This window comes from Monosiga brevicollis, genomic scaffold (assembly GCF_000002865.3).
Source record: "Monosiga brevicollis MX1 MONBRscaffold_17 genomic scaffold, whole genome shotgun sequence".
In the NCBI taxonomy this organism is placed as follows: domain Eukaryota; class Choanoflagellata; order Craspedida; family Salpingoecidae; genus Monosiga; species Monosiga brevicollis.
This window is the reverse complement of record NW_001865054.1, coordinates 154,078-176,355: the sequence shown is the minus strand read 5'-3', so window position 1 is coordinate 176,355 and position 22,278 is coordinate 154,078. Positions and strand designations below refer to the sequence as shown.

At 53.3% G+C, this 22,278-nt stretch overlaps 2 protein-coding genes across 2 annotated transcripts; one reads left to right on the top strand and one right to left on the bottom strand.

The window, feature by feature from the left end:
• Positions 1 to 1,047: 1,047 nt before the first annotated feature.
• MONBRDRAFT_37833 (uncharacterized protein) lies at positions 1,048 to 5,556 on the bottom strand (the record flags this gene model as incomplete). The annotated part of the gene is made up of 7 exons (XM_001747425.1): positions 1,048 to 1,386; positions 2,325 to 2,834; positions 3,041 to 3,625; positions 3,704 to 3,789; positions 3,903 to 4,596; positions 4,706 to 4,809; positions 5,439 to 5,556. The coding sequence occupies 7 exons, from the start codon at positions 5,554 to 5,556 to the stop codon at positions 1,333 to 1,335; spliced, it is 2,151 nt and encodes a 716-aa protein (XP_001747477.1). The 3' UTR covers positions 1,048 to 1,332.
• A 4,060-nt stretch (positions 5,557 to 9,616) lies between these two features.
• On the top strand, positions 9,617 to 21,906 carry MONBRDRAFT_33202 (uncharacterized protein; the record flags this gene model as incomplete). Its single annotated transcript, XM_001747513.1, has 26 exons — positions 9,617 to 10,331; positions 10,842 to 11,087; positions 11,955 to 14,197; positions 14,347 to 14,417; positions 14,439 to 14,503; positions 14,577 to 15,019; positions 15,154 to 15,264; positions 15,431 to 15,517; positions 15,638 to 15,745; positions 15,829 to 15,945; positions 16,028 to 16,156; positions 16,233 to 16,442; positions 17,297 to 17,360; positions 17,492 to 17,689; positions 17,797 to 17,948; positions 18,113 to 18,236; positions 18,313 to 18,407; positions 18,499 to 18,906; positions 18,956 to 19,388; positions 19,443 to 19,600; positions 19,752 to 19,930; positions 20,036 to 20,257; positions 20,338 to 20,459; positions 20,585 to 21,018; positions 21,125 to 21,327; positions 21,537 to 21,906. 26 exons carry the CDS (start codon positions 9,617 to 9,619, stop codon positions 21,904 to 21,906), a joined length of 7,707 nt encoding a protein of 2,568 aa, XP_001747565.1.
• Between the last annotated feature and the right edge of the window lie 372 nt (positions 21,907 to 22,278).

Sequence of the window (22,278 nt, the reverse complement as noted above, 5' to 3'; positions counted from 1 at the left end):
TTCAAGCAGCACAACATTAGCAAAGACAAGACCCGTCAAGCGGGCAAGCAGCACCATACGCTGCCCGCAAAAAAACCAAAAACAACAACAACAAATAAAAAGCCCAACAACACCCCAAAACAGAAAAGAAGCAAACCAGGGCGTGCAGGCGCACCGGGCGAGTTGGCTTCACTGGCGACGTCCTGGGCTGAACTGCGGCGGAAATAATTTGTTGTAAACTCCTGGCGAACCCAGGGCAGTACATGAGTCAATGAGCCTAGCTTCGGCCTGATCGTGCATTATGGCAGTAACGGCTTTTGAAGCGAGCATGCCAGGCGCACGTACTCCACGGCGCTCAACAGGTGAGGGCATGGCCGGCAGATTGCTGGTCGTTCCACATGTGACAGGACGAGACGGAATCGCAACGGACCAGGGACCAGTGAGTATATTAAAAAAAGTGTAAAGCTGGAAGCAGGGCAAGGACAAGGTGGGGCAAGGACAAGGTGGGGCAAGGGTGAGAACAATCCGTAGCTATCTGCACAGCACATACAAGGACGTGTGGCCCTGAAGCACTGTCCGCGAGAAGACGGATTCCTGCCAACGCACAGGGCGAAATTCGTGAGTTCAAGTCCAGTGCAGCGCACAGGTCTGCCTGTCCCTTCAACCTCAGCATGGCACCATCCAACTCGCCAACCAAGGGCATCAGCCCAGTTCGAACCAACCAATCCCAGCGGGAAGCAAACAAAGTGAGCTACGTACGTCCGGGTTCCGTGCCTCAGCCATGGCGGCAGGTCCTCGACCGAGCTGGCAGTCGTTGGAAATCCCCAATGCAGCAGAAGAAGAAGAAGCAGAAGCAGAGTCGAAATTGAATTTCAGCACTACTTTTATACAACTTTCTTCTGCATGTACTGCTATCAGCCATTCACATGGTTCTTGAACCAAAGAGGCGTTTACTTCATTATCTTGAATCTTTTCTGCATCAACTTCAAACACGGACCTTTTTTTTTCCTTTGTCACAAACACATGCGGCGACCAAGAAGAAGTATTTTACATCCGATATTTTCAGCTGAAATTTGATCAATAAAATTGAACGGTCAAAAAAAAACGGCGAGGCAATTAGCAGGACGATACAACACAATTATGAAGCAAGAGCTCACACGAGTGGTGAGTAGAAGACAGGCAGGGATCAGATAGCAGGAAGAAAGAGCTGTGACTGGCCACAGCCACACGACTTGCCAAGCAATCACGCCAAGAGGGCTGACTGCGAAAAGCAGACCCGTGCTGTTTAAAAGGGTGCAATGCAGAAGCAGAACACAACAGGCACACACGCAACAAGCACGTGGCACTCAACGATCACATGTCGCGCCTGAAGTGCCTGAAGCTAGTCGCTAGAGCGCGAACCGCAGGCTGAAAAAAGAGGAAGGAAAAAGAAAAAAGAAAAAAAGAAAAGAAAAAGAAAAAGAGAAGAGGATCCCTCCAAAGAAGCGGCCAATCAATCAGCATGCACCATAGTTTCAAAATGACAGCGCACAGGAAAGTCAACAAGGGCTCTGCGGAAGAAAATGCAGCGACCTCAAATGGAAAAACAACAAACGAAAGGAGAGACCTCCCCCACGAAACGGCTCCGGAGAAAGGGCCTGAAAAAGCCAGATATCGGGTCCAGCCTTTAGACCTTAAAGCCGCGGGCTTCCGCCATTAGTTTCAGTGCACTGAGACAATTGACGACCTAAGAGTACGCGACGAGACTACGTGAGACATCACAGCATGGCACAAGCAAAGGGATGGAGGCTTTGTCGCGGGTCAGAACCCACCATCTGCATATCGCCTTGATTGAACAAATCCACTGTGATGAAAAGCTCCGAATCACGTAGCCCTGCAGACGGTCCCGGCAAAAACACGAAAGAAAACTTAGAAGAGCCGGGATGCTGTGCGGTGGCGCTTTAGGCAGGCACGAGAAGGTCGAGGCGGCCTGCGACGAAAAAGCCTCGTACCGTAAGCCTTAGCGGCTGCCAGGAAGGATTGAATGTTCTCCATCTTAAACAGAAGTCACGGGTAAAAGTGGAGGAAGACAACGTGAGTGTAACGGCAAGGAAAAAGAGGAAGGGGAGGGGGGGCGGGGGGCGGCGCCAATATCAGCAACAAGATGCACGAACCATGTAGTAGGCCAAGCGGGGGTTGGTGTGAACATTTTGGATGGCACCGGGTTGAATCTTGTTCATGATGGTACACAACACTTCACCGCTTTTGAGAATCTGCAGGTTCAAACGGATGGCATCGAAGATGTGTCAGGGCGAGAAACATTTTTGTTCTTTGCGCATCATTTGAGACCTGCGTCGTGTGCCCACCTCCTCCTCGCTCCCCATGGCCACACGTACCTCATAAAGGGTTTCACCCTCAGTGTAATCGCCGATTACGGCGTCGATCCAAGCTTGCATGTCCTTCAAAGCTTGACGCCGCATGTTCTCGCGATGCATGGCTGATTGCGCAGCCGTGCGCGAATTGTCGTTGGCCAAGTGGTTGCGCGAGGGCACGACTTCAGTGCCTCCGGCATCGTAGGACGTGCCTGTGGCCCGACTGACAGCTGCTAGCGAGTCCAATACTCCTTCGCTACTGCGCACCAGTTCTGGCGCACCCTCTGCTGCTGGGGTGGGGCCTGTCGCAGCCTTGGCAGCGGCCTCTTCTTGAGCCATGGCCACGGCATCCTTGTTCTGAGAAGCGTCGACACCCTTACTACGGCGGCGGCTCTTCTTGCGGGCCAACTTTGCAGCGTCCTTGTCGGCCTTTTCTTTCTGCTTTCGCGCAGCTACCGTGGCTGGGTCATTAGCCTTCTCCTCTTCTACCTTTGCCATGGTTTCCTATAGACATGATGGGGAGAAGTTCGTGAAACAAGACCAGAGCCAACCTCTTCTTCCTTCCTACCACCCTTGCACCAAGAGACAAAACAGCAAGTGTGCATGCCTCTGCTTCAAACCCTCCACTCTCATTTTTTTCAACAAAGAAAAAAAAAAAAAAAAACAAGAAACAAAAAAACAAAACAAAACAAAAAACAAACCAAACCTACCCATTGGCTGCGCATAGCAGCGGCGGCACCAAAGGACGGACGATGGTCACGGGGCTTGACGTTGGAATTGGTGTCGACCTGCAGGGCCAGCTCCTCTTGGGCTTGACGTGAGCGTAGAGTTGAGGTTGATCCACTCGTTCGGACAATATCTTGCACCTCCGATTCTTCCTGAGCCTTGGCAATGGCTGCTTGCATATTCGAGAGTCCCTGGAGCCTCGTGTCCGTGTACATGGCTGAATTGGCGGCAGAGTCCTGTGCGCTTGACTGTGTCTGATAATGCACGCCATAGGCAGAAGGAACCGTGTCTTCGTCATCGCTATCCCCACCCCCTGCTTGGGCCGGCATGCCAGCACCAGTACGTGAAGCATCTTGAGGTGGCTCATAATCGCTGCTGCCTGCAATTGCAGTTGCAGGTGGAGCAGGGCTCGATGCCGCTGCCTCAGGTTCGGCATCCACATCGTCAACACCCGGTGAAGTGGGCTCGCGACTGCCGTTGCGCTTTTGCTTGCGAATGGGTTCATCAGAAAGCGTCGCCGCTAGCGCAGTAAACTGGGTCGTGCGACAAAAACGGTGAGGAAGAAGTGTCTGATGAGCAACATGTGTGCCAATACGTCATGATGAAACCACCACGAAACAAGACTGGTGGCATCCCATGCCATGTACCTTTTCATGCAGTTCCTTGAAGCTGATGCGATCCTCGGGTTCATCCCAGCAGCGGGTCATGAGCGCGTAGAATTCGTCCGAGCATTCTGCGTCAAGGACGGAATTCGAGGCATAAAGTCGAAGAGAGTGTGAGACGAGGTGCTGCGGTGAGGTTGGGCCCACGTGTTGAAAGGTCTGACAAAACATCGCGGCGACATACCCTTGGGCTGGGGCATGCGGTATCCATCGGTAATGCGTTCAACGACCTCCATGTTACTCAATCCAGCGTAGGGCATCTTGGCAAAAGTCACGAGCTCGTAAATGACAATGCCATATGACCAGACATCAGATTGTGTGGTGTAGACGCCATCTTCAATGGCCTCCGGGGACATCCAGCGGACGGGTAGGGGGTTGGAGCCTTGCATCTTGTAGTACTCGCTGGTATAAGTGTCACGACCAAGGCCAAAATCACCGATGCGAGTTTCCCAGTTGTCTTTCACGAGGCAGTTGCGAGCGGCAAGATCACGGTGCACAATGCGCAGACCGGCAATGTAAGCCATGCCATCGGCCACGTCCGCAGCGATGAGGGCCAGGCGGCGAGGGGAGAGTGCTGACGGCTTTGAGGTTTTGGGGCGGGAGTTGCGAAGCAAGGTCTTCAAGTCACCCTTGGCCATCAGCTCCAACACCATCAGGAACGGTGTTTCGCGAGTGCAAATACCCAAGAGTCGGACAATTTTTTGGTCGCCATCAATGGTCTGCATGATCTTGACTTCCTTCATAAAATCGTTGGTGGCCTCGGAGCTGGAGTCTTGCAGCATTTTGATAGCCACGGGCGTCACGGCTTGGTCCGGCATGATTTTCTTTGCCTCACCAGCATAAACGACGCCAAAGTGGCCTTCACCAAGCTTTTGTTTCTACTCAAAGTCACGCGCAGCGATGAAAACATGAGATGGGCTGACGCTGGTCCCATGGCAAGTCACGTCGAACGAAAAAAACAAACAAACAAACAAACGCGCCACGTACGAGTACAATCTTGGATCGATCAAGTTCCCATTTTTTGTTGAGCTCGAGCTGACCGGTGGCCGTGGCGGCAGGCATGCCTACTACTTTGCGAGTTGGGGTGAGGGCTAGCCGATGACGTCAGCACAATGGGAAGACGTGGAAAAACTCACAAATGGATTCGCGCTTGGCCACGGGCGGGGGCAGTCCCATGCTGTTCGTGGATTGGGATCGCTGAACGGCCTCCGGGGATGGCGCATCCACTTCATCGTTGGCATACAGCGGTGTGTCATCGCCATCCTCATCAACCTTTCTGGTTTGTTCCACATCAAGGTAGCTCTATGCCGTGGCAATTAAGTTGAGCAAGTTAGTGGTGTGTGCTGACAGAAAATGGGCTAGCAGGCCGCGTCGATGGCATGATAGATCCTCGTATGCCTCGTACGCATGGCAAAGAGCGAAAGTGAGTTGCGTCAAAGGCGAGGAAGGGGCACACACCTCGCCATCGTCAAGGGGCTTGCGCAGTGTTGCGGTCTGATTACCAATCTCTGTATAGACACCGAGGGCTTCAACGTCCGACTCTGAGTTGCGCTGCGAGCGCTTTGATTCGCGCGTCTTCTTCTCCTGCTTGGTTGAGGAGGATGGTTTGATGGCTAAATGCGGCGGTTGTGCGTGAGAGTAAGTGCCTGAGGCCCAGCAGGACCTGGCGCAACCATTGGGCGGGGGATTGGTGATGCCCTGGAAGATGCTCGAGACGTACTGTTGAGGCCAGATTGGGTGCTGTTGGTGCTGTCGACACGCGAAGGGGTGGCTGAGCTGCTACGGCGGGCAAGCAAAAACTCAATTTCGGCGTAGTTCTTTTCGGTGGCTCTCATCATGGCTGTGCGGCCTGTGATCATTCAGGAGGCGGCGATCAGGGACCAAAAGCGTGTTTGAGCACCCACGAGGCTTGTCATGCTAGAAAACTTTGGCATGCTTGGCAAAGAATGGGATTGATTGGTGATTGATTGGTGCTTGACGCGTGAGATGGGCCTACCGTGTTTGCCAACCGGAGCAGCAGGGTCGGCACCAGCATCGAGCAGCTTTTCGACCTGGCCTCGATTGCCGCGTTTGACAGCATCGTCTGATTAGGTGAATGGACGAGCGGTGGTGAGTGTCTGGCCGGTGTGTACAGCTTTCCATAGCGTGCTGACTTGGCGCAACAAACAGGCTGTGCGGCACGTACAAAGCTTGCGGTCCTGCTTGCTTTTGCTCATGGCTGGTAACATAAGGGTGGATGGCGCAAGGGGGGTTTCGCCTGGACAGAGAAGAAAAAGACGGGCAGCACGGAGCTGCCGACCACGAGGGATGACGGGAAAGGCTTGTGTGGGTGTGTGTTTTAAGGTGATCGCTTGGTTTGCTGGACCAAGTGGACAACGAGCAGTGCCTCACAAGGGCACCCGCACCGACCACGGCTCAAACTACAAGCAGAGAGGAAGGTGAGGAGAAGGAATGAACATTGGCTAGGGTAGACAAGGACGAGGCCATTGGTTGACCAAGGCATGTGCCGAAACGGCTGCCCGTGGTGGTACAAGCATGACGTTCCCGCCTTTTCCGATCTTTCTGGCATTGCTCCAACCTCACTGCTATCCCTTGCCTTGATCGCACTGCCAAAAAGGGGGGACTTGCCTGTTGCACAGGTCTCGGCCAGTTCAGGCAGAGGACGAAAGAACCCAAAAGCAAACCCGCCGCCCTGCATCAAGAAACAACTGCCGCTCGAGTGTGCGCGACGGTCCGGTCCCAGGTCCGGTCCAGTCCAAGATGAGAGAGAGAGAGAGTTTGAGAGAGAGAGAGAGTTTGAGAGAGAGAGAGAGAGTTTGAGAGAGAGAGAGAGAGTTTGAGAGTTTGAGAGAGAGTTTGAGAGAGTTTGAGAGAGTTTGAGAGAGTTTGAGAGAGTTTGAGAGGGTTAGATAAATTGGTTTGGTCGGTTTGAGAGAGTTTGAGAAGTTTGAGAGAGTTTGAGAGAGACTTAGAGAGAGTTTGAGAGAGTTCAGAGAGTCGCGTTTGTAGGTGTATGTGTGTGTATGCATTGTTGTTGCTACTACATGTACATGTCGATGTAGATGTCTATGGACATGCCATGCCGTGAAGAGGGTCCGGTACTATCTGGCCCTTCTGACGGTGGACAGATGGCTAACCTTCCGTGCTCTGCCTTTTTGCTTCTGAGCCTCCTGTCCCTCCCGATCATCTCGAGGAAATTTATCATGAGCCGCTGCCATTTCTGCCCCAGGCAGGCGGCTCCCACCCACCGCCCCCCCACCCAGCGTTGCACTATCCGCCCCTTTTAATAGTGTAACAGATCTCACACATGCCGTTGACGTCTGTCATCTCTGGAATGTCCAGCACGAGCGGGCAAAAGATGTAACACTTGGTCACACTTTTCCAGCGCCGACGGCTTTCGACCGTTGAAAGTCACTGCTTTCTATATCTGTTGCCCGACCGTTCCGACTGTTGCATCGCGGATGGATGGCGACGATGGTGTCGATGGTGTCGAGCTGCTCCAGTGTCTAGCTGCTCCAATGTCTAGCTGCTCCATTCTTGTGAATGGGGAGGGGGTTTGTGCAAATGGCTGACAGCTGGCTGTGAAACTCTTTTTTTTTTCTCTTCTTTTTCCTTGCCATGGCACGCCGGGCAACGGCGCCTCGATCGGAGGGTCGAAGCAGCAGTCTGCTCCAAGTGCATACAGCTTTGCGCAACCACGATCTTCTTCCGGCTCTCCGCCATGGTACGGTGCGAAAATTATGTTCTGCATCGGTTGCACATGATGTCCAATGTGCTGATGCAGGATGGTTGTTGGTGGCTTTACTGTTAGTTGACTGCAAGATGGTGCTCAAGGACAACCTGGCCGCTCACTTGCTGCTTCCAGCCAAGCGAGGTGCCGCCATTCTCCTCACTGACGCTGATCTCTGTGAAGGAGATGCTCACTTGTCAGGTTTGCTCAAAGCCCGTGCAGCTCCGCATCCCCCCAAAGGATCGCCAACTCCAGACCACGCACTCAGCGTTCACGTCCCCCCCACCTCCCATCCCTGCTCATTTGCACAAAACGTCATGCCATCCCACCAGGCTTGCTCGCGCGGCTCGATGTATACCACCGGCGCCTTATTCTGGACCTGTCCACCCCAGTGTGCCGTGCACAAGCCACTAAATTCCGAACCGACCTTCTGTGCCGTGAGCCGGCGGTCGCCATTTTGCGCTTCAAGTGCGACTTGAACACACGTTTGCTTGTTTGGTGTCATTGGGGCGGAGCGTGTTGTTCCGATGCTCTTGCTCAAGGGTTCTCGTTTGCGTCATTCCTTTCCAATCTTGATTGTAGTGACGTGGCCGAGGTGGCCGAGTATATCCGCCAGTGGTGCGCTCAAAAGGCCTTTTGCGCCCCCCAAGACAGACCTCGGCAACATGATCGGGCCGTTATTGGTGCAGTCAAATTATTGCACGGGTATGTTCACACTTGATTGCATGTGCTCTTTTCTTCTCCCATTGCCTTCTGATCGATGCCACGCTGTCATACGTTCTGACATTGTGCCTTTCACGACGCTGCGTCGTTCGGCTTCTTCGAGGCAGAATAGGTCAGGTCAAGGCCGTGCGCCTCCTTTCCAGCTTTCCTGCCCTGCCCAAGTTGGCTGCTGCCTCCCGCACCGAGCTGCAACACCACCTGGGCCAAGATTTGGGCACGCGCCTCTACAAGCTTTTGCACACAAAGCTGGCTCAAGCAGCCTCTGCCTCTGGCCCCAGTTCGCCCTGCTGATCGCGCACCATCCCTTTCCTAGAGCATAATAATATTATTATCACGAAATTTCTACATCCATCCTTATCATACGACTAATTTATATCAGACATTTTTTGGTCTCAACCGCTTGTTGACCATTGCTGTCATGCCGAGAGGACAGCTGGCATGCACATCTTCATTTCTTCGGAGACAACTCAAGGCGAGAATCACGAAAAGCAAGCTCTTGATTGACAACTGCAAAATTGTTGGAGCTGCACTTGTTGTGTTGTGCGTTTTTAAAATCAATCAGTTTGCAGGGCACAACAGTCTCGTCATGGGTCAGGTTGCTTGTGGGATAGACTGAGCCTCAGAGTTATGCCCAGTGAGTGTCTGGCATCCGGGGTTCTGAGTGAAACTGTTATGATAAATTGTATGCATCAACTAGCCAGTAGCAGGACTGCTGGTTGTTTACACGAACCCAAACAAAATTCAGTAGGGACGATTGAATTGACACACACCACACACACACACACAGACACACACAGACACAGACACACACACACAGACACACACACACACAGACACACACAGACACACACACACGAATTGGTGAGATTAAAGAGAGAGACAGAGTGACAGAGAGAGAGTGAGAGTGAGTCAGAGACAAAAGTCAAAAAAAAGGTCATCAGGCACAGGAGGAAAAGAATATCCATGACACTTTGTGAATCCGGTCAAGGTACTTATGTCAAAAATCACACTTTGCAGCGTAGCTGCTGCAAGGCGTTGGTATGCATCACGTGGATTGCATGTGAAGGGTTCGTGGTCCGCCTTGAGGGCCTACCATCCAGGACTTGCGCACACGAGTTCGGACTGGGTTGTGTCTGGATTGAAGACTGCTGCTTTTGCACCGGCATTTTTTTTTTTTTTCACATGTACTTTCCTTCGTGCTCTTGCCGAGAAGGTTGCGGCACGTTGTGTGCTGCTTCCCTCAACAACGCACAGTATCGGCCAATCCTAGCCTGCCGAGGTTGAGATTTATGACCACATGACAGCAAGTGGAACTTTTCGCATCGAGCCGGTCAGAACGACTGGGTATGTACCTGTCGCAGGTGCCAATGCTTTGCCTCGACGCCAACGCTCCAAAACGCACCACTCATTCACTTTTGTCATGGCGTGTGCCCATGCCAGCAGAAATGGGTTGGCCACTGCTTGCTGCTTTGGTCCTGGCGGTGACTCCCAGTGCCGCCCAGTGGATTGCAGGTGGCAGCCCAACGTTGTATTGCCGGCAGCCAGCTATGAAGGACGGGGTGGAATATCACCTCGCAGGCTATGATGCAGCACGAGATGCCACCATCTCGAATAAGTACTACAAGAACTACGATGCCTTTTTCGATTTTGACAACTACCTTCAGCAAGCGGGAAAGATCGGGTCTTCATCGTGGTCATCGCCTGTACTATCCGTGGACGACGTCCGCGGTGTCGCACTAGAGGGTAGCGTGGAGACTGTGACTGTTTTTGGCAAGTTTGCGGCGCCAGGAAAGGAGTACGATTTGTCGTTTAACGGCAATCCACCCGACACCTTCCGGGTCACAATTACCTTCATGAATGGCGCTCGAAGCTCGCTTGGAGTCCAGGATGTCATGTACGTGGAAGGAATCAGAGACGGGCGCATTTTGATGTTGATCCCCATTGCAAACTTGGAGCTGGGCGAGGCGAAGAATCCGAGCGTGATCAGCTTTGAGAATACCTTCTCCGTTCCTTCGGGCACCAAGTATTTGCAAATAAAATACTCATTTTTGACGACCCATCAGCATGAGCACTACCTCTTTGGCGATCTGGTAGTCTTGGGCTGCACCGCCGGTGCTGGTTGTGAGTTCTGTCCAGCAGGCAAGGAGCCCAACGCTGCTCGTACGCAGTGCCAGCCTTGCGCTGATGGCACGTACAGTTCAAGTACCATGGGCACCTGTGTTGCTTGCGCTGACGGCGCAGAGTCGTCGAATGACCGAGCTTCGTGCGTGGCTTGCACAGGGCTGGAGTATCGCAATGCGTTTAACATGCAGACTTGCGCAGCGTGCCCCGTGGGCACACTGCCCAATGCTGAGCGCAGTGGTTGCGACACTTGCGATCTTGGCAAGTATCGGTCCAGTGCCATGAGCTTCTGTGCCGCATGCGCGAGCGGTACCGAATCTACAGGCAACCGAGCCTCCTGTGTGGCGTGTACTGGGCTGGGGTATCGAGATGCATCGAGCATGGACCAGTGTGCGGCGTGCCCTGTAGGCACGACGCCCAAGGCTGATCATAGTGGCTGTTACATTTGCAATCCTGGAACCTATCGCTCGGCTGGAATGGGGGCGTGTGCAGCGTGCGCGGACGGTACCGAGCCGTCAGGCGATCGCACGTCATGCGTGCCGTGTACAGGAGTCAAGTATCGCGATGCATCGAGCATGAACCAGTGTGCGACATGCCCTGTGGGATCAGAGCCCAACGCTGAGCGCAGTAGCTGTGACACTTGCAATTTAGGAACCTACCGGTCAAGCGCAATGAATGCCTGTGCGGCGTGTCCAGTGGGCTCGGAGCCCAACGCCGGGCGCAGTGGCTGTGACACCTGTGATGCCGGCAGCTATCGTGCGGCTTGGATGAGTGCGTGTGCCGTGTGCGCGGACGGTACCGAGCCGTCAGGCGATCGCACGTCGTGCGTGCCGTGTACAGGAGTCGAGTATCGCGATGCGTCGAGCATGCACCAGTGTGCGGCATGCCCTGTGGGCTCAGAGCCGAACCCGAATCACAATAGTTGTGACACTTGCGCTGCTGGTAGCTATCGCTCAAATGGAATGAGCGCGTGTGCCGTGTGCGCTGATGGCACGGAGCCAGCAGGGAACCAAGCGTCGTGTGTACCGTGCAGGGGATCCGAATATCGCGACGCATCGAGCATGAACCAGTGTGCGGCATGCCCTGTGGGCTCAGAACCCAACTCGGAGCGCAGTGGCTGTGACACGTGTGCTGCTGGTAGCTATCGCTCGGCTGGAATGAACGAGTGTGCCGTGTGCGCGGACGGCACCGAGCCGTCAGGAAACCAAGCGTCGTGCGTGCCGTGTTCAGGAGCCGGGTATCGCGATGCATCGAGCATGGACCAGTGTGCGACCTGCCCTGTGGGATCAGAGCCCAACACTGAGCGCAGTGACTGTGGTTCTTGCGATCTCGGGACATATCGCACGGCTGTGATGGACGCATGTGTCGTGTGCGCAGACGGCACCGAGTCGGCACGTGATCGGGCATCGTGCGCCCCGTGCGCAGGCGCAGAGTATCGGCAAGCATCGAGCATGAATCAATGTATGACTTGCCCGGCAGGGCAGGGGCCCAATGCCGAGCGCAGCGGTTGCGGCTCTTGCAATTATCTCCCAGCCACAAATGCGCAGAGCAATGACACGGCAGCTGCCTATGGCGATACTCTTGCTTTTTCGTGTCCAGCAGGCACGTACTTGGATGGTCCCGCCATCTTGACCTGCATGGTGTCTGGGACATTTAATGCAGAACCACCCGTCTGCGTACCCTGTCCCGTCAACACGGCACAAATTCAGGGCAACCACACGGATGCTACCTGCCAGCCTTGCGCAGCACACATGGGTACGGCTTCGGAAGGCAGCAGTGCGTGTGCGTGCAAGGCTGACTACTTTATCTCAGAGGGCATCTGTACGGCATGTCCATTTGGACACGCCAAGGCAGGCATTGGCAATGTCACCTCGTGTCCTCTTGTCACCATTGGTGTGTCATACACGTTCTCAGTGTCTGCAGCAGTGGCGACGCACGAGCTGGCTGGCGACCTGGAAGACGCCCTCGAGGCGGCCCTTTCGACAGCAGTCTCGGGTCTCGTGATAGACCGTGTACACATGACATCGTCTCATGGGCAAACACCCAATACTTCAGTGGCGTCCTTCACAATGGCCGTAACCAAAGCTCATCAGAAGTCCACCTGCTGTGCTTTGCAATCGGTTTCCTTCGGCGGCCTACCAGATCAGCTCGGGGTTCGAGGGTGGGACAACATCAACACCACCTTTTTTGATCGTTCTGGCTGCGATACAGCCTTGTGTGGTGCCATGTGCCCCGCCGGCTCCTCCTTGAAAGGCAGCCTGTGTATCATCTCGGACATGGCATGTCCTGATGGCTTTGCTGTTTCAAACGGCGTGTGCGTGAGCGAGGAAGGCAGTGTGCGCTGTCCAGACGATGCCATTACCACGCTTGTCAATGACGCCCTTGCGTGCGCCTGGCCCGTGGTCTGTCCCCTTCAAAACGAAGTGTATGTCCCCAATCGCGGCTGCTTCATTCCCGAGACGTGTGCCCCTGGCACAGAACTAACGTCCGAGTATTTCTGCGTTCAAAGCATCAAGGACTGTGGCGTGGGCTTCACCTACAACAAAAGCCTAGTTACACGCGCAAATCGTGTCAGCTTGCGAAGCGGATGCCAAGACATTGATGAGTGTCTGGCTGCAGGGCCCGGTTGTTCAGATGACAGTACCTGTGTCAATGCTGAAGGCGGGTTTGCTTGTGAATGCAACGATGCTTCACTGCAATACAATGCAATCCTTCACGCATGCGTGAACCCCAGCGCATGTGTCACCCCGTCCAACATTGCTGCACTGGGCATCCGATATTTTATTAACAGTCATGGTGCCTGTGTGTCGGACACATATGTGTGTAATATTGAGCATGCGGTGTATGAGCCTGAGATCGTCACCCCCGACAACCTCGGTTTAGCCAGCTTTCGGCCGTGTGTGGCACCCAACTCCAACTGCACCGTGTCTGGTCCAAGTGATAGCATTGTGAGCTGTATGTGTAGCACGGGCTACTCGGGCGATGCGCAAACGGGACCAGACAGCGTGGGCTGCCAGAGTTTTTGTGATCCCAACCCATGTCGCTTTGGTAGCGAGTGCGAAGTCTCGCGGCGCGGTGCGCGCTGTAAATGCCCGGCCGGATTGAAAGGCAACAATTGTGCAATTTTGCCCGAGGCATGTAATGGGCGCTGCAACGGTCGCGGTACCTGTACGCCTGGTGCTGCAAGTCCCGATTTGAACCCTCGAACATCATCCTATGTGTGTCAGTGCGACAGAGGGTTCTCCGGCCAGGATTGCGAAGTCAACGATGCGGCCATGAGTGCAAGTCAGGCACAGCCGGCGTATGACGCTTCCTCGCCGGTTGTTATCGGCGCTGGGGTGGGTGGCATCGTCTTGCTCCTCCTGCTCGCACTTGTCATCGTACGTCGCCGCAAGCGCAAGACAGCAGCAGTTCCTTTGGTTTTGGAGAATCCGTACGACTTGCTGCAGCTACACGGCACTGAAGTTTGGGAGGTGGAGCGGCAGCGCGTGCGATTGGGCGAAAAGTTGGGCAACAGTGCGTCTGCCGAAGTCTTTCAGGCCTGGCTTCGCAACCGCCACAGCTACGGGGAGCAAAGCTGTGCCGCCAAACAGCTCAGGGTACAAGCATCATCGACAGAACGCCAAGCCTTTTTATCGGAGATGACTGTGATGAAGGATATGGGCGAACATCCCAATGTTATTGGCATTGTTGGGCACTGTCTTCATGACGAGCCGCCCATATTGCTGGTTGAGCTGGCTGAGCTGGGAAACCTCCGTGACTACTTGCGCGAGTGCCGCGCGCCTGACAGTGGGCCGCAGCCGCTCTCTGCAGCCCAGTTGCTCGACTTTTGTTGTCAGATTGCCAATGGCATGGCGTTTTTGGAGCAGAAAAAAATTGTTCACCGCGATCTCGCCGCTCGGAACGTATGGTTGCACTGCCTTGCCAAATCCTGATCGTGCCATCTGTGGCCATGTTTCAAGCAACGTGGCTTCAGTCCTGCTGTTTGTGTGCGGCTGATGGCTGGGCTTTGTTTGTACCAGCAACTCACTGGCGCTGGTGCATTGTCATTTAGGTGCTGGTGGGCCAGCAACTGTCGTGCAAGATTAGCGATTTTGGGCTGGCTCGGGCGCTCGATGGGGAACAGTACGAAACGACACTTGACAGGTTTCCGATCAAGTGGATGGCCCCAGAAAGCCTCGCAAGGAGCATTTATTCAATCAAATCCGACGGTATGTTCAAAGCACCCACTTCTTGGCTGCGCCCCAGGTGTTTCATAGCCTAACATTCTTAACATGCCTGCAGTTTGGGCCTTTGGCGTGACCATGTGGGAGGTTTTTTCAATGGGAGGAACCCCGTATCAGGCGTATCAAAATGCCCAGATTTTGGGCTTATTGGAGTCTGGCCATCGGCTACCCATGCCAAGCCAAGCGCCTTTAAAGGCCGACGAGATTATGCGCCAGTGCTGGTCAATACACGCTGAAGAGCGACCAACCTTTAGTGCGCTCGTGAGCGCCTTGACAAGCCTAAGCTCTGACAAGAATATGTCATCCATGGTACGCGACTCAGGCGGAGAAGTGACGTACGAGGCGATTGCGGACGCCTCAGACGCTAGTGAGAGCTCGGGCATCCGTGCGCCCGTACAAGGCACCAGCAGCGTTGAAGTGTGGCTGGACCAGAGCGTGTACGAGACACAACTTACCGGAGACAACACCTACGATAACCAAGTCGATGGCCAGATGCTCGAAGTGTGTATTGCGTGTCTTGTTTGCCTGCTATTGTGTCACCATCTCTTGCTTGGGGTGATTCAAACAAATGTGGAGCTGTTTGAAGTGTGGAGATTGATGGGTTGCCAGTCTCACACGTAGTGTCACAATGATAGGGGCTGTGGGCCGAAAACAGGATGTTTCGCGCAAATGAAGGCGCACAGAAGCCTCAGTTGTATGAGGACGTGTACGGCGACGCGGGCAATCTGGGCTCAGCGGCGCCTGAGGTATATACGCAGACAGAGTTTGGGGCTCTCACTTGCTCGCTGGGCTCAGTTCGTGCGATTGTGGCACATTCATGTCATTGTGACAGCCTTGTCTGTTTCTTTCTTGGGAGGTTCACAACTGGCATTTTTTTTCCTGCGCGTGTGTGTATCGGATCTGGACGTATAGGGACAGCGCATGGAGAAAACCCCTTTTTGTGCTAGTGCAACGCAACTCATCTATGACGACTTTGAGGACGCTAACGATGATGGCCAGGTGTGTCCATGCTTCCAATCTACTACAATGCCTTGAGCGCCTCCTCCGGAAGAATCAGACACCGCAGTCTGTGCTATTGATGGTATCAAGCGATCTCATGGATTATGAGGGAATTTATAGGTGCTGGCAGCTGAAAACAAACTTTTCTGTGCCGAAGCAAATGCCGTGGGATACGAATCATACCAAGTGTACGGCAAAGAAGTCGTCCTCAGCTCGGCAGCAGTTGAGGTACGCGACCACCCTTGCCGTCATATTCTCGTGCTTTTACATGCATCACCTCATCGGGTGCTGACCCATTGCTGTGTTTGCAGACGGGGATGGGAAACGAGAGAAGCTCAGTCCTTGGCACGCACGTGGATGATGATGAATCTCAGCTTTATGCAGACATTGATGATCTGCCGAATAACAACCAGCAAGTGGTGCTTCAGGTTGGCACTCGGAATCCTAGTCTGCGCGAGCTTAGGGGCTGTGCCTGGTTTTTTATTCATTTGAATGCCCGTGACCCAGCAGGGAAGAAGCCAGGAAGCGCAGGCCAACGAATCCCAAATCTACGAAGACATTCTTGACATCAAAGATGAGACGCAGGTCCCAAGCGTCATTTACGATAACCAGGACAGCAATGGCCAAGTTCTAAACGAGGTGCGTAGCTACGCCTGACTTTCGAGGCTGAGGTGTCTCCGAAAGTTCACTTTGTTCTGGATTTGAAATATCGCAGGGGCCAAGTGCTAGTGGCAGCAATCAAATGCTTGGCGCCAGGACAAGTGCCAACGAGTCTCAGATCCGGGAAAGCTTTTACGACAATCAGGACAGCAACGGTCAAACAATGACTGAGGCGCAGATGCCTGATGCCACCCGCGAGTCTCCAATTACATGTATTGAGGACATGTACGACAACCAAGACAGCAATGGTCAAACGATGGCCGAGGTTCGTGCTTGCGCTCGTGTTTGACTTTTGCTTCGGACCTGGGATAGCAAAGCGAATGACTTCATCCCCTGCGCGCAATTGTGTTGATGGATGTACCGAATCATTCCCTTTTTTAGGGGCCTAAGATGGACACTGGCATAGTCAATGAGGAGGATGAATCTTGCGCTGCTGACTCAGGCACGACCAAGATCATACGCAGCCGATCCGGAAGCATGGCTCGTTTTGGGTTTTTTAGCTCTCGTGCGGGCACCCAAGACCGCCGCGCCACCATCTACGACCACCCAGTGTCTCGCGATACAGAGCGAGCTGCACCGTCGTTGCTCTTGCAAGATGACGGCACCGTGTATGACCACATCCATGATGACCTTGACATTTAGGACACGATTTCGGACAGCTGCCAGCCCCAAGAGGCGGCCTTTTAGTTTTTCAGTAGGGTTCCTAGTCATACATCCAATGCAGTGCAGGCATTGCATGTTTTCTGATCATCATCATCGCACCATAACATCTCCAGTCAAGAGTCACAGTCATAGTTGATGTTGTGAAAAGCACACACCATGCGAATGTTCTTCTCTGCCAAAACCACCAACCTCCACAAACACAAATGTCAGAAGATTGAAAACCAAAGCTTTTTTGGATTTTTTTTTTTCATGTTATCCATGCATCATCGCCTGTGATGGCGGCACCGGAGATCTCGGGTCTGCGGCCCTCGTTTGGACCATCGGTATGATGTGCAAGTGTATCACATGCCCATTTGAGGGGTTTCATTGACACGGAATCAAGTTTGAAGCGCACAGGGCTTGCACCACTGGACAAGTCAGCAGATCTCCTCATCTCCTCTGTCATGCGACCACTAGACGGGCGGCACCGTTGTCACAGTGCGTGGTACCGAGCTGGGCGAGAGTCTTGACGACATCATCGGTTTGTCAATGACGGGGTAGCTCCTTCTCTCTCTCTCCCTCTCCCTCTCTCTTTCTCTTTTTTTTTTTTGATGCCAAGAACCTGCCCGTGTTGCTCTGCTCAAACCTGACGCTTTGCCAAATTCCTTGCAGATGTGACGGTGAGCGGCATATCTGTGCGCGACTCACTGCAGTATGAGAGCTCGTCGAAGATTCGCATTACCACACCTCCGTGTCGTATCTCTGGGCCCATCATCATAACCACCACATCAGGGGGCCAAGGCATTTGCCCCATTAGCTTCACCTTTGACATTGTCGAAACTCCTGAGGATGACCATGACCACACCGTTGGTTCGTTCTTGGCTGGCGCCAACCTGATGAACACGCCATGCATGTTGGTGCAATGATTTGAGCCCTTTTTTCAGCGCTCAACATTCACGCTCTCTCTTCGTCTGCAGGCTTTTTTGAAGAATGCTCGACCTGGAAGGAAGAACTACCGATGGACCAGGGAGACCGTGCCAACAACCCTGCTGCACATGTGGATCGCGATCCACTGGGCGTCCTTGGGTCCGCCGTTGTGGACGACACCGAGAGGCGGCGCCAAAACAGGGTCAGATCAGCCTTCTTTTGACACATGCTTAGCAATCAGTACATTGATGCAACATCCCTCCAATATTTGTTGTTCACGCTCATCTTTGTCTCTGTCAACCTCTGCAAGTGCTCAAATTTTATTGTGTGTCCCTCACCCCCGTGGCCCTCACATCTTTATCACAGATTATCAAGGGGTTGCAACACGAGTACAAGAACAAGTCAAGCGTCATGTCCGAGGCCAAGTTTGAGCCTGCTCTGCTTTTTGCCTCGACCTACAGCAACCTGGGCATCAATGAGCTGGAAGTTGGTACGTCAAAACAACCAGACCTCGGTGGCTGCTGGCCACACCATGGTCACTGATGGGTGTTCTGCTGTGCTCGCAGGGCTCAATCATCTTCGTCAGCAGGAGGACCGCTCCGATGCCGCCTATCACAAACTTCTTCACGTGAACGCCCCCGTCTTTGTGGGCGTCTTTTCTGTGCGTGGTGCGCCGGCTGTTCTGCGCCTCATGCTCACATTGCAGTTTCTCATTCTTGCCATTTGTGCCACCTCTGAATGATGGTGTGCAGGCTTTATCCGACGTGCATGAAGCCATTGCCAGTCACAAACGCCGCTACAATGTCACGAAAATCACCGACAACGTGGACAAGGTCTTGATCGATCTTGAGCAGACGACTCACGAGCTCTTTGACCCCCTGCTGGAGCGACAAGATGCGGCTGCTAGTAATCGTCACGCCCTCAACATGATTGCCACCAGTCGCTTCCTCTTCAATCTGCCCGCAAGCGTGCGCAATGGCATCGAGAACGAGAATTGGTCTTCGGTCATTCAGGACTATCGCAAAGCGCGTCAGCTTTTCGGAACGTCGTCCTTTTCCATTTTCAAGAAGGTAAAGTGTGTGTGTGTGTGTGTGTGTGTGTGTGTGTGTGTGTGTGTGTGTGTGTGTGTGATTTGGTATCCGTATGTGAACACGACTTATGTATGGGATGGATTGCGCCAAATCATCGACTTTTTGGGCGATACCGCAGATCATGGCCCATGTTGAAGAGATTATGCAAGACGTCGAGGCGCGACTCTATGCACAGTTGGGAGACCCTCAGACCTCGCTGGCTAGTAAGGAACTGTTGGTTGAGTACATCAAAGTGTTGCGTCCAGAGAGCGAACCGGCCTGGTACTGCGTGGAAAAGCTGCACGAACATTTGCAACATCTCCTCGACCATCACTCGACACGCCTTGAAGCCGTTTTAGACGAGGTGACTGGCCGCGTCCTGTTCAAACGCCTCTCTTTCTTCAAAAAATGTGACCACAAGCTATTTCTCTTTGCTCATTTCCTGTCTCCCAACTTGATCTTTGACAGTCCGAGAGACACACTAACGTCAAACGCCGTTGGTCTCAACTTAAAGCAGCCGTTTCAGTTGGCTCCCGCCGTCGTGCAAGCGGCACAGATTTCCTATTATGGAAGTACGTTCTTTTATTTTTGACTATTGGGAACCTTTTTTTGTTTGACTCTGACAGGCGCTTGCATCACACCAACGATCAGGACCTCGATGAATGGCAGCAATTCCTCCTCGAAGCGATCCTCGCGGTATTCAAGCGTATCTTCCTGGCGCACCTCTGTAACATCGATGCGGCAGTCCGTCACTGACTCTGCCTTCGCCCCGGAAGACGAGAAGGTAGTATTGCACAGTTGAATGAATGCGTGGCGTTGTCACAAATGCGTCCTGGCCTTATGTTCAGCGTGTGGTGTCCCGTTACTCCACTTTTCCACACGCTACTTTTAAACTTGTCGACGGCTTCCTCTTCCCCTCATCTTGGCTTTGTTAGGCCCCAACGCAGCCTGCTCAGATTGAATTTGTGGAGAACATCTGTCGCGTGTTCATTGAACAGTTACCTGCATTGTGGAACCTGAGCAATCGTTACTATCCCGACAGCAGCGCCACGGGCTTTGCTTCGCGAGAGCCGGCCAATTCGACCCCCTCTGGCATGCGCCGTCGCCGCTCACGGTATGTTGATGGTAACCTGTGCTCATTGCTCTTTTTCTTTTTTCAGCTCACCCTTTCCTTCTTGGGCTCGGCGTGGTCACTTGGATGGTCGTGTCAACCGCCTAGTCGGCGCTCAACCATGTTCAGTGATGTTTCCAATGATGAAGATCGTTCCGAGGAGGAGGTTCGCAACCAACATCACCGTCTTGAGCTCATCAAGTTTGTGACAGAAGATGTAACAAAGTTCTGTGAGCTCTTGGACACGCGATTTATCGAGGCCTGTACTTCCTCCCGCTTTGATGCTGCACAAGCACGTGCCTCGCTACCCACCATGATTAACACACTCAGGTCAGTGGGCATGCAGACTCTTGCAAGAAAACACCGTTTATGTGTCTATGGTCTCAAACGTAGTTTATGGACTGCCATAGCGGGTGCTATCGTGTTGCTTCTGCATTGGCCCTGCCTCGAGTTTCGCTACGTCAATTGGAGAAGTCTGTGACCAAGGTGTACCTCTGGGCCATTGGGGTGTCATTTCAGGTGGCCGAAGAAGGTAGGAACCTTTTTTTCCCCCCCTTTTTTTGAGAAAAATTGCTATTGTCGTGATGTTTGGTTGTGGGTGGGTTTGCAAAACTTGCCTTGATTTTAAGCTAGTGCTCACATGGTCTGTGGCGGCAGACATTGCTTCGCTGGGTCTACAAGAAACCTGGGTCCCTATGCCCACGTGCGACCATACAGCCTTGCCGGAGCGGTTTGCCAAGATTATGGGCGGAACTCTCCAAACTCTGCAACTCTACGGCTCGGGGCAAAACGCCGTGACATTGGGCGAGCTGGCTGCAGACATCGAGCACCTCATGTGTTCCTGTTTGCTCAAGTTTCACGCCTGTCTGGAAGGATTGGTTTTTGCAGATGCATTGCTCAAGATCGATGATCTTGATACCGAGGTTGCAGGCGAGTCCGTACGCGGACTGCCCACCGATAGCGCCGCCCGTTCCATTCGCCATCGGCTGCTCTGTGTCTTGGCCAACGCGGCGTATACACGTGATTCCGTGGCGCGTGTGCTCATGGAACAATATGACACACTCAAGCTGGATCTAACGGCCATTTATGATGTGCGTGCTTTAATCTTTCGCGTGCTCTCATGTTTTCGTACTACGGCGGTCGAATGAGCGGAGCAAGCTCATGCTTGAAGCTGTCTTGCACCCAATGATCTAATAGGCGACCATGGGGCGGTTCAGCGAGCTGCAAAGCCAAGTTCAAGAGGCTTTTGTGGAGCAAGTGACACAGAGCGTCTCGGCAGCGCTAGAAGATGGATTGCAACAGCTACTGCTGCCCAACGCCTATCGCCCACGCAGCTACGTGAATCTCATCCTGTTTGAACTGGTTTGCTGGCATGGCATTATCTTTGAAACAGCCCGCACGTGAGTACAGCACACTGCGTTGGCCACCATGGCTCATGGCTCGGTGATTGCAAAAAGTGCAAAACACATGGTCACATGCGTTTTTGTGCAGCGACAATTTCTGATACGGTCTCATGGTTTTTTCGACTGCTCTGTTTCGGATATCAATTTTCTTCTCTTTTTTTTATTTTTTTTTTTTTTATTTATTCCTCCTTCCGATCTGTTTATAGATTTGTCGACCGGTTGCTTGCTGCGCTGACACAGGCGCTAGCTCGCCAAGTACTGGTGGCGCTCGACCACGCAGAGCTTACCGCAGGGCGAGTGGGCGAACAGGTATTGCTTGAGCTGCTTGTTTTCAAGGATGTCTTGTCGCCGTATGATCGGGAACCATCCGTGTGGATTCCTTGCTTCAACCGCCTGCAAGCACGCTGCGCCAACGCCGCCCCGCGTGCTGCGCCGGGCTCCAGCTCGAGCACGGGATCGAGTGGACGACGCGCTCTGCCCCAGCCAGGCATGCAAACTCGCCGCCGCATGCCATCTGTCCCTGGCTCGAGCGCAGGCCGTGGCAAAGCACTGGACTGGCAGCAGCCACCACCGTAAGTATTTCATTCGCTCGCCTCATTACGCCCCACCTTGGCCCCAAGCCACTGTTGCTGATTTTCTCATTACAACCTGGTGACATATCTCCTTCTCATTCTGCAGGGCGGTGGCTGAAGCGTTGACAACCTTCCGGGCAGAAAACGCCTTGATGTTGCTGTGTTTTGAGGACGCACGAATTCCAGAAGACGTCGATTCATCCGACGTGGAAGTGTAGACGCGAAGCAAAGATATCGTCAGCGCGTACATGGAGTTTTGCAGAGCAAAGTCTATGAAATTGATAAATGCATGGCGCGTCATGTCAATATTGCACATCGTATTCTGAGACCCGCAACGCCTGCCAAATCCTCGTTTGAATCTTTTTTTTTTTTTTTT